Raw genomic sequence first — 13,528 nt, 5'->3', positions numbered from 1 at the left:
ACACACAATACTCAGCCTCATCAGGAGCATGCCCAGGCATTGTAGGGAGGTCATACAGGCACGTGGAGGCCACACACAATACTCAGCCTCATCAGGAGCATGTCCAGGCGTTGTAGGGAGGTCATACAGGCACGTGGAGGCCACACACAATACTCAGCCTCATCAGGAGCATGCCCAGGCGTTGTAGGGAGGTCATACAGACACGTGGAGGCCACACACAATACTCAGCCTCATCAGGAGCATGCCCAGGCGTTGTAGGGAGGTCATACAGGCACGTGGAGGCCACACACAATACTCAGCCTCATCAGGAGCATGTCCAGGCGTTGTAGGGAGGTCATACAGGCACGTGGAGGCCACACACAATACTCAGCCTCATCAGGAGCATGCCCAGGCATTGTAGGGAGGTCATACAGGCACGTGGAGGCCACACACAATACTCAGCCTCATCAGGAGCATGCCCAGGCATTGTAGGGAGGTCATACAGGCACGTGGAGATCACACACAATACTCAGCCTCATCAGGAGCATGCCCAGGCGTTGTAGGGAGGTCATACAGGCACGTGGAGGCCACACACAATACTCAGCCTCATCAGGAGCATGCCCAGGCGTTGTAGGGAGGTCATACAGGCACGTGGAGGCCACACACAATACTCAGCCTCATCAGGAGCATGCCCAGGCATTGTAGGGAGGTCATACAGGCACGTGGAGATCACACACAATACTCAGCCTCATCAGGAGCATGCCCAGGCGTTGTAGGGAGGTCATACAGGCACGTGGAGGCCACACACAATACTCAGCCTCATCAGGAGCATGCCCAGGCGTTGTAGGGAGGTCATACAGGCACGTGGAGGCCACACACAATACTCAGCCTCATCAGGAGCATGTCCAGGCGTTGTAGGGAGGTCATACAGGCACGTGGAGGCCACACACAATACTCAGCCTCATCAGGAGCATGCCCAGGCGTTGTAGGGAGGTCATACAGGCACGTGGAGGCCACACACAATACTCAGCCTCATCAGGAGCATGCCCAGGCGTTGTAGGGAGGTCATACAGGCACGTGGAGGCCACACACAATACTCAGCCTCATCAGGAGCATGCCCAGGCGTTGTAGGGAGGTCATACCGGCACGTGGAGGCCACACACAATACTCAGCCTCATCAGGAGCATGCCCAGGCGTTGTAGGGAGGTCATACAGGCACGTGGAGGCCACACACAATACTCAGCCTCATCAGGAGCATGCCCAGGCGTTGTAGGGAGGTCATACAGGCACGTGGAGGCCACACACAATACTCAGCCTCATTGTGACTTGTGTTAAGGACATTACATCACAGTTGGATCGGCCTGTAGTGGGTTTTTCCACTGTAATTTTGGGGGTGACTCCACATCCAGGCCTCCATTGGGTAATAAATGTGATTTCCATTGATGATTTTTGGGTGATTTTGGTGTCAGCACATTCAGCTTCTACAGAACAAAGTATTCAATGAGAAGATTTCATTCATTCACATCTAGGAGGGGGGATTTCAGGGGTCCCTTTAGTTTTTTGAGCAGTGTATAATACTAAATTTCCCCCACAATATCTCCCTCTTTTTATAAGATACTGGATCTCCTTACATAATATAAGATACTAGATCTTAATAAAACACAAATCACTGACGCTTCCCTCCTGCAACAGAAAATACTGGATCACCTCTCATAATGAGAGACTGGATATTCTCCCACAAAATATGATAGTGGATCTCCCACCCCAATACAAGAGATCACTCCCCTCCAAAAAATATATTAAAGCTATAAGCTAGTGTACTTCCTTCACAGTATAAGTTACAGGATCTCCTTCAGCAATATGAGATATTGCATATTCTATAGCAGGGGTGGGGAACGCCGTTGACGGCCCCTGATGACCTTTTATCCGACCCCGGGCAGATTTCCGGTGACCGCAGTGCTTGGGCCGGCAGCTGTATTTTTACGGCCACCAGACAATTAATGTCTTCCTGCTCTGTGAACACGCGCACGCAGGGATCACTGCTTAGTGTTGAGGTGCGTGCAATGAAAGATTACGTCCTGACACCGGTGCCAGCATCAGGACGCACTTCGTGGGCGGAGTTGGCGCACAATTTGTACGGCCCCCGAAGGATGGCATAAATATCCTGATGGTCCTTGGCATAAAAAAGATTCCCCACCCCTGGTGTACTATAAGACACTTGATCTCCTTCACAATATAAGATACTTGATTACTTCCCACAATATGACATACTGGACTTCCTCGCACAATACAATATTCTAAATCTCCTCCACAATATAAGATACTGGATCTCATTATACAATGTAAGATACTGGATCTCATTATACAATGTAAGATACTGGATCTCATTATACGATGTAAGATACTGGATCTCATTATACGATGTAAGATACTGGATCTCATTATACAATGTAAGATACTAGATCTCATTATACAATGTAAGATACTGGATCTCATTATACAATGTAAGATACTGGATCTCATTATACAATATAAGATACTGGATCTCATTATACAATGTAAGATACTGGATCTCATTATACAATATAAGATACTGGATCTCATTATACAACGTAAGATACTGGATCTCATTATACGATGTAAGATACTGGATCTCATTATACGATGTAAGATACTGGATCTCATTATACAATGTAAGATACTAGATCTCATTATACAATGTAAGATACTGGATCTCATTATACAATGTAAGATACTAGATCTCATTATACAATGTAAGATACTGGATCTCATTATACGATGTAAGATACTGGATCTCATTATACAATGTAAGATACTGGATCTCATTATACAATGTAAGATACTAGATCTCATTATACAATGTAAGATACTAGATCTCATTATACAATGTAAGATACTGGATCTCATTATACGATGTAAGATACTGGATCTCATTATACAATGTAAGATACTGGATCTCATAATACAATATAAGATACTGGATCTCATTATACAATGTAAGATACTGGATCTCATTATACAATGTAAGATACTGGATCTCATTATACGATGTAAGATACTAGATCTCATTATACAATGTAAGATACTGGATCTTATTATACGATGTAAGATACTGGATCTCATTATACAATGTAAGATACTAGATCTCATTATACAATGTAAGATACTGGATCTCATTATACGATGTAAGATACTGGATCTCATTATACAGTGTAAGATACTGGATCTCATTATACAATATAAGATACTGGATCTCATTATACAATGTAAGATACTGGATCTCATAATACAATGTAAGATACTGGATCTCATTACACAATATAAGATACTGGATCTCATTATACAATGTAAGATACTAGATCTCATTATACAATGTAAGATACTGGATCTCATTATACGATGTAAGATACTGGATCTCATTATACAATGTAAGATACTGGATCTCATTATACAATGTAAGATACTGGATCTCATTATACAATGTAAGATACTGGATCTCATTATACAATATAAGATACTGGATCTCATTATACAATATAAGATACTGGATCTCATTATACAATGTAAGATACTGGATCTCATTATACAATGTAAGATACTGGATCTCATTATACGATGTAAGATACTGGATCTCATTATACGATGTAAGATACTGGATCTCATTATACAATGTAAGATACTAGATCTCATTATACAATGTAAGATACTGGATCTCATTATACAATGTAAGATACTGGATCTCATTATACAATGTAAGATACTGGATCTCATTATACAATGTAAGATACTGGATCTCATTATACAATATAAGATACTGGATCTCATTATACAATGTAAGATACTGGATCTCATTATACAATATAAGATACTGGATCTCATTATACAATGTAAGATACTGGATCTCATTATACAATATAAGATACTGGATCTCATTATACAACGTAAGATACTGGATCTCATTATACAATGTAAGATAATGGATCTCATTATACAATGTAAGATACTGGATCTCATTATACAATGTAAGATACTGGATCTCATTATACAATATAAGATACTGGATCTCATTATACAATATAAGATACTGGATCTCATTATACAATGTAAGATACTGGATCTCATTATACAATGTAAGATACTGGATCTCATTATACGATGTAAGATACTGGATCTCATTATATGATGTAAGATACTGGATCTCATTATACGATGTAAGATACTGGATCTCATTATACGATGTAAGATACTGGATCTCATTATACGATGTAAGATACTGGATCTCATTATACAATGTAAGATACTAGATCTCATTATACAATGTAAGATACTGGATCTCATTATACAATGTAAGATACTGGATCTCATTATACAATATAAGATACTGGATCTCATTATACAATGTAAGATACTGGATCTCATTATACAATATAAGATACTGGATCTCATTATACAACGTAAGATACTGGATCTCATTATACGATGTAAGATACTGGATCTCATTATACGATGTAAGATACTGGATCTCATTATACAATGTAAGATACTAGATCTCATTATACAATGTAAGATACTGGATCTCATTATACAATGTAAGATACTAGATCTCATTATACAATGTAAGATACTGGATCTCATTATACAATGTAAGATACTAGATCTCATTATACAATGTAAGATACTGGATCTCATTATACGATGTAAGATACTGGATCTCATTATACAATGTAAGATACTGGATCTCATTATACAATGTAAGATACTAGATCTCATTATACAATGTAAGATACTAGATCTCATTATACAATGTAAGATACTGGATCTCATTATACGATGTAAGATACTGGATCTCATTATACAATGTAAGATACTGGATCTCATAATACAATATAAGATACTGGATCTCATTATACAATGTAAGATACTGGATCTCATTATACAATGTAAGATACTGGATCTCATTATACGATGTAAGATACTAGATCTCATTATACAATGTAAGATACTGGATCTTATTATACGATGTAAGATACTGGATCTCATTATACAATGTAAGATACTAGATCTCATTATACAATGTAAGATACTGGATCTCATTATACGATGTAAGATACTGGATCTCATTATACAATGTAAGATACTGGATCTCATTATACAATATAAGATACTGGATCTCATTATACAATGTAAGATACTGGATCTCATAATACAATGTAAGATACTGGATCTCATTACACAATATAAGATACTGGATCTCATTATACAATGTAAGATACTAGATCTCATTATACAATGTAAGATACTGGATCTCATTATACGATGTAAGATACTGGATCTCATTATACAATGTAAGATACTGGATCTCATTATACAATGTAAGATACTGGATCTCATTATACAATATAAGATACTGGATCTCATTATACGATGTAAGATACTGGATCTCATTATACAATGTAAGATACTGGATCTCATTATACAATGTAAGATACTGGATCTCATTATACAATGTAAGATACTGGATCTCATTATACAATATAAGATACTGGATCTCATTATACAATATAAGATACTGGATCTCATTATACAATGTAAGATACTGGATCTCATTATACAATGTAAGATACTGGATCTCATTATACGATGTAAGATACTGGATCTCATTATACGATGTAAGATACTGGATCTCATTATACAATGTAAGATACTAGATCTCATTATACAATGTAAGGTACTGGATCTCATTATACAATGTAAGATACTGGATCTCATTATACAATGTAAGATACTGGATCTCATTATACAATGTAAGATACTGGATCTCATTATACAATATAAGATACTGGATCTCATTATACAATGTAAGATACTGGATCTCATTATACAATATAAGATACTGGATCTCATTATACAATGTAAGATACTGGATCTCATTATACAATATAAGATACTGGATCTCATTATACAACGTAAGATACTGGATCTCATTATACAATGTAAGATAATGGATCTCATTATACAATGTAAGATACTGGATCTCATTATACAATGTAAGATACTGGATCTCATTATACAATATAAGATACTGGATCTCATTATACAATATAAGATACTGGATCTCATTATACAATGTAAGATACTGGATCTCATTATACAATGTAAGATACTGGATCTCATTATACGATGTAAGATACTGGATCTCATTATACGATGTAAGATACTGGATCTCATTATACAATGTAAGATACTAGATCTCATTATACAATGTAAGATACTGGATCTCATTATACAATGTAAGATACTGGATCTCATTATACAATGTAAGATACTGGATCTCATTATACAATATAAGATACTGGATCTCATTATACAATGTAAGATACTGGATCTCATTATACAATATAAGATACTGGATCTCATTATACAACGTAAGATACTGGATCTCATTATACGATGTAAGATACTGGATCTCATTATACGATGTAAGATACTGGATCTCATTATACAATATAAGATACTGGATCTCATTATACAATATAAGATACTGGATCTCATTATACAATGTAAGATACTGGATCTCATTATACAATAAAAGATACTGGATCTCATTATACGATGTAAGATACTGGATCTCATTATACAATATAAGATACTGGATCTCATTATACAATGTAAGATACTGGATCTCATTATACAATATAAGATACTGGATCTCATTATACAATGTAAGATACTGGATCTCATTATACAATGTAAGATACTGGATCTCATTATACAATATAAGATACTGGATCTCATTATACAATGTAAGATACTGGATCTCATTATGCAATATAAGATACTGGATCTCATTATACAATATAAGATACTGGATCTCATTATACAATATAAGATACTGGATCTCATTATACAATATAAGATACTGGATCTCATTATACGATGTAAGATACTGGATCTCATTATACAATGTAAGATACTGGATCTCATTATACAATATAAGATACTGGATCTCATTATACAATATAAGATACTGGATCTCATTATACAATATAAGATACTGGATCTCATTATACAATGTAAGATACTGGATCTCATTATACAATATAAGATACTGGATCTCATTATACGATGTAAGATACTGGATCTCATTATACGATGTAAGATACTGGATCTCATTATACAATGTAAGATACTGGATCTCATTACACAATATAAGATACTGGATCTCATTACACAATGTAAGATACTAGATCTCATTATACAATGTAAGATACTGGATCTCATTATACAATGTAAGATACTGGATCTCATTATACAATGTAAGATACTGGATCTCATTACACAATATAAGATACTGGATCTCATTACACAATGTAAGATACTAGATCTCATTATACGATGGAAGATACTGGATCTCATTATACAATGTAAGATACTGGATCTCATTATACAATGTAAGATACTGGATCTCATTATACAATGTAAGATACTGGATCTCATTATACAATGTAAGATACTGGATCTCATTATACAATGTAAGATACTGGATCTCATTATACGATGTAAGATACTGGATCTCATTATACAATGTAAGATACTGGATCTCATTACACAATATAAGATACTGGATCTCATTACACAATATAAGATACTGGATCTCATTATACAATGTAAGATACTGGATCTCATTATACAATATAAGATACTGGATCTCATTATACAATATAAGATACTGGATCTCATTATACAATGTAAGATACTGGATCTCATTATACAATATAAGATACTGGATCTCATTATACAATGTAAGATACTAGATCTCATTATACAATGTAAGATACTGGATCTCATTATACGATGTAAGATACTGGATCTCATTATACAATGTAAGATACTGGATCTCATTATACAATATAAGATACTGGATCTCATTATACAATGTAAGATACTGGATCTCATAATACAATGTAAGATACTGGATCTCATTACACAATATAAGATACTGGATCTCATTATACAATGTAAGATACTAGATCTCATTATACAATGTAAGATACTGGATCTCATTATACGATGTAAGATACTGGATCTCATTATACAATGTAAGATACTGGATCTCATTGCACAATATAAGATACTGGATCTCATTACACAATGTAAGATACTAGATCTCATTATACAATGTAAGATACTGGATCTCATTATACAATGTAAGATACTGGATCTCATTATACGATGTAAGATACTGGATCTCATTATACAATGTAAGATACTGGATCTCATTATACAATATAAGATACTGGATCTCATTATACGATGTAAGATACTGGATCTCATTATACAATATAAGATACTGGATCTCATTATACAATGTAAGATACTGGATCTCATTATACAATGTAAGATACTGGATCTCATTATACAATATAAGATACTGGATCTCATTATACGATGTAAGATACTGGATCTCATTATACGATGTAAGATACTGGATCTCATTATACAATGTAAGATACTGGATCTCATTATACAATGTAAGATACTGGATCTCATTATACAATGTAAGATACTGGATCTCATTATACGATGTAAGATACTGGATCTCATTATACAATGTAAGATACTGGATCTCATTATACAATGTAAGATACTGGATCTCATTATACAATGTAAGATACTGGATCTCATTATACGATGTAAGATACTGGATCTCATTATACGATGTAAGATACTGGATCTCATTATACAATGTAAGATATTGGATCTCATTATACAATGTAAGATACTGGATCTCATTATACAATGTAAGATACTGGATCTCATTATACAATGTAAGATACTGGATCTCATTATACAATATAAGATACTGGATCTCATTATACAATGTAAGATACTAGATCTGATGAATACAAAATAAGGTACTGAATCTCCTCCTGCAACATAAACTACTGGATCATCCCATACAATATATAAGAGACTGGATCTCTTCTCACCTTTTGGGCGCCACACAGGTTGGAGCAGCATTGTCTCCCATTTGGTAGGTACAACTGTATGCCATTTACTTTATATACTTTGCATTGTCAATACATATATATGAAATACTGATGACTACTGTTTGCCTGTACCTTATGGTCGAACTTGTTTTACATTTTCAGTACCATCCCTTTTTTGATATCATGATATTTATTCTTCAATGAATTGTACCAACAATTGTGCACTTGATATTTATATCTTAATTGATATCGGTACTTGTACACTTTATTGATCCTTTTGCTACAGTTTCCATCTCATTATATACTGCTTTGTTTTCAATTATTTTTTTCATTGTGGTTATCTATCTATATTGGCTTTACTGTGTGAGCGCCTTCTGTGCCACCACATGCCCATTTTTACCAATAAAGGTATTCTTTTAATTATTTGAGCATTTTTTTTACCTGTTCTCTGCTTTTTTCTTGTTGGTTTCCATAGAGAATGTGGAACTGGTGGAGAAAGTAAGAACTCGATGGACCTGTGTCACTTTTCAGGCCATGTAACTATGTAATAAAAGATACTGGATCTCCACCACAATATAACATAATATAGAAAGGGGGAGAATGTGAAGGGAGGGTCAGCTCTCCAGGCCTGGCAGGACTTGGAGTGGCAATAAGGAATCACAGCATGGAGACGCCCAGGTCAGGGCTTCAAAAAAATATACCAAAAGAGAATTCCTCTAGCCATGAAAAAGTAGATAAAACTTCACGTTTATTGGCGATGATACCATGAATAAGGCTTATTGCCGAAATGCGTTGGTTTTTTGAGTTACATGTGGTTTGCCGATATCATCTATTTATCACCCCGCTGCTGACACCGGAAGCAGCTGATCGGCAGGGGCACTGGGTGTCGCACCCCGCCATTTAGACATTGGTGACCTATTCTAAGGACATGCCATCAATGTTAAAGGCCCGGACAACCCCTTTAAGGTAAAAAATCCACTTTGCTTCCCATTGTAGGATCGTTTGATCCCTATTGCTTACTCGGATGATTTGGTCACACTATCAGTGTCCATAAGCTTCAGAGATGTAACTTTCCCACTATGTATGCTATTACCATGTCTGGCCAGAGGGGGTCTCGCTTATGTCCATTCTCCCCAATGTGGTCACCCACTCTCAGTCTAAATTCGTGCTTGGTCTTTCCGACATCTTCCATTCCACAATACACATTGCTTTATAAATCGCCCCTCAAGTAAGACAGTTGATAAAATTGTTAATCTTGTTCTCCGTTTTGTTTCTTCATATTGTTTTGTATAACTCCCATCATTCTCTGCTGCAGGGGATCCACAAACCCTTCTCCAAGGTCACCACCTGCTTCTTCGGGGACATGCAGATGATGGGGCATAAGCCGTGCACTTTCTTCAGGCAGGTCAGTATGTGTCCAGCAGAGACAGTTACATCTCTGAAGCCACAAACATCAGTATGTTATTGGCAAAAGGTTTATAAACTGAGGATGAGTAGCGCCAGGTTCGCCCGATCGCTGCTTATCATCAGTGGAGCTAGCTCTGATTATGGCGGAGCTGTCAGTCATGCGATGTCCATGGTCATGTTAGCTCTGATATCTCTGATTTTGGGTCTAGTGCTATACCTGGTTATAAACAAACAGTGGGGAAAATAAGTATTTGATATGTCATAAAATATATTTATCATAGAAAATATTAACATCTCTGCAGCCACACTAGAGAGGGACATTCTCCCCCCTCCCTCCTTTTTCCTCCCACACAGAGTTGCAGTATGAGACAAGAGCTGACAGTCTTAAGTCTCTTAGATGTGAGTTACACAGTTTAACATATGGGAAATGAGCAAGACAGTGATGTATAGCTTGGAGACAGAGATGTGAACCAGCTTAGTTAACATGCAAGAGCTCCTTTTGTGACAATAGACCCTCCCAATACTAGCGATGATGTTTATTGTGCATAGACAAAGAGAGATACAGGGGGTATAGACAGATAATTGAGGCAGGAGAAGTATTTTCAGAGAGTTGGGAAACAAAAGGGACATGTGTTTACACATAAACGTAGCAGGGGAAACCCTTTTGTCTACAGGACATGCATGTTGGATTCAAGAAACACTGTGGTTTCCTGCAGGGAAAATGTTACAATAAGCCCAGATTTAATGTCTCTGAAAGAAAATATGGAATGTCCAAGTTTATATAAATCCGTTAGTGATAGGAAATACATTTCCACAGCCAGGGAAAAACAGGGAACAAGATGCATATTTTCTCATAACTATAACCCCTGCCTATAAGTCACATATCCATAGCAGCCAGATAACTGACAGCACCCATATTATGTTTGGTCTCTAGGTAACGTTAAAATCCAGATAAAAAATATGGCGGCAGTCTCGAACTTCTGCGATTGTTATTGTATAAGTTGGGGATTTCATAAAATCCTGAAGGGCTGAAAACATCCCACAACCCAGCCCACCTGAGGCCATCATGGAGGGGGGTGTGGGTGGAACTCAGGGGCTGATAAAAGATCAAGGGAAACTATGATCTGTGTTTAATGCTGAGTGTCATAAAAAAATATTAAAAATCTCTGAAGTCACTCACCCCCTTTTCCTCTCCCTCTTTTTTCTCTCACACCAATTTCCAGTAAGCATTTCCCTAGACTTAGACAATATTGAACCAGCTTAATTAACATGCAAGAGTTGACAGTCTAGTCTCTTAGATGTAGGATTACGCAATGTATAGATTGGAGACAAAGAGGTGACAATCCTAATTAAAATGCATGCAGAAGCTCCTTTTGCGACAATAGACTCTGGCATACTAACAAGGATGTCCATTTTGTATGGACAAAGAGTTACAGGTTGGACAAATAGTTAAGGCAGGGAAAGGCTTTTAAGTTTGGGACAGAGTTAAAGCAGATACCTCACAAGCCATTAGAGATAGCGATTGTCCTTCACAGGTGCACTTTCCATTCATCCAAACATATTTGGTAGACACTGAGGCACTGATAGAAAAGTATGAATATTGCAGTTTGTATAAACACGATAGGGATGGGATATACATTTTCAGAGCTGCAGCAAAGAGGGGAAAAATATTCATATTTTTTCATATCTGTGACACTTGCCTATAAGCCACAAATCAATAGTAGACAGGTAACAAACAACAGCCATGTTATGTTTGGTCTCTTAGTAAAGAGTAAAGATAAAATCCCGATGGAAAATATGGCGTCAATCTCGAACTTTTGTGATTATCCGGTGAGGAGTTATTGCATAAGTTGGGATTTCATAAAATTGAGGAAAGACCACAACCCTGCCAATGTGAGGTCCTCAAAGGGAGGGTGTGTGGGTGGAACTCAGGGGCTGATAAAAGATCAAGCCGAATTATGGTGTGTTCCTGGAGATACATTTTGGTGTATGTATGATTCCCGTTCTTCAAAAAAAGCGCTCTCATTCGCTAGGTCGAATCATATCTGTGATCGGTGTAGTAAGTTTCTTTTGTTTTATCCCTTTTATGTAACTGTAGATGCTTCATTGTTTTGCCCTTTTGTAAAATCTTTTGTAGATTTTTTTTTTATAAACATTGCCTCTTTTTGGATTAAATATAAAATGTAATAGTTCTTGTCAGGGATTCCAACACACAGGGAGGGACGACACAGGGGAGATCACTCAATATCCCACCGCTGCCACCAATTTGTCATGAATTCCAACACACAGGCGAGAAGACACCGGGGAGACCACGCAATATCTCACCGTGCCGTCACGCTGTTCATATTTCGTCCGGAGTCACGAGCACACGATCCAGACTACTTGCTACGTGGATATCGGCAAGCGACCAGTGAGCATATGGCGTAACACCCTGGGTTCCAAAGCCTGGAATCCATGCTTAACGCCCTCCGTACGGTCACTGTCAGCTTCACAATAGCCAAATTATTATTATTCTCTGCCACCACTGGCCGAGTTTGAAATATACTACAGGCCTGGCTGGACGCCTGCGTTTTGGTAGCGTATATGGCTTCGGGGAAGGGAACGATTACAGAGCAAAAGAAACAGGACTATTAAATTTTATATTTAATCCAAAAGGGAGGCAGTGTTTAGGAAAAATATATACAAGGATGGTATAAAGGAGACATTAAAATACATAGGCAGTTACATAAAATAAACAGGATAAAAGAAGATAACTTACACTATATGATTGCGGAGATGATTCAATATAGGTGAAGGAGGGGCTCCCCAGTTGGATTATGCTGTTATTGAACAGGAACCGTTGATTATAATCCTTATACTCCCCTGGCAATGAGTGAGTCTGTACTGTCCATGAGTTCTGTTATACCTAAGGGGAGATCTGCCCACACGCCCCTGGTGGGGACATCATGTGGGCCGGTCTCCAGCCTGTACATTTTTATTAAAAATGCTAACTTCCGCTATAACTCACCGCGATAATTCACTGATCGTTGATCGCTTGCAAACGACGCCATTTTTTCCCTTATGATTTTATCTTTATTTAGAGACCACACATCGCATAGCTGCAGTCTGCTATTCTGGTGTTTTTGCGCTAC

General features: G+C 37.1%; 1 protein-coding gene across 1 annotated transcript in view; it reads left to right on the top strand.

Annotated features, from left to right (window-relative positions):
- The window catches only part of LOC141264746 (alanine aminotransferase 2-like), a 137,953-nt gene that overhangs the window by 55,486 nt on the left and 68,939 nt on the right, over positions 1-13,528 (top strand). The window contains exon 3 of the mRNA XM_073677008.1: positions 10,306-10,395. Coding sequence (XP_073533109.1) covers positions 10,306-10,395 — 90 coding nt within the window. The remainder of the gene's footprint in view (positions 1-10,305; positions 10,396-13,528) is intronic.

This window comes from Phyllobates terribilis, unplaced genomic scaffold (assembly GCF_046119375.1).
Source record: "Phyllobates terribilis strain yellow unplaced genomic scaffold, ASM4611937v1 Scaffold_4__5_contigs__length_816908805, whole genome shotgun sequence".
Lineage (NCBI taxonomy): Eukaryota > Metazoa > Chordata > Amphibia > Anura > Dendrobatidae > Phyllobates > Phyllobates terribilis.
Note: the sequence above shows the minus strand (reverse complement) of the source record. Positions and strands in the feature narration are given on the sequence as shown.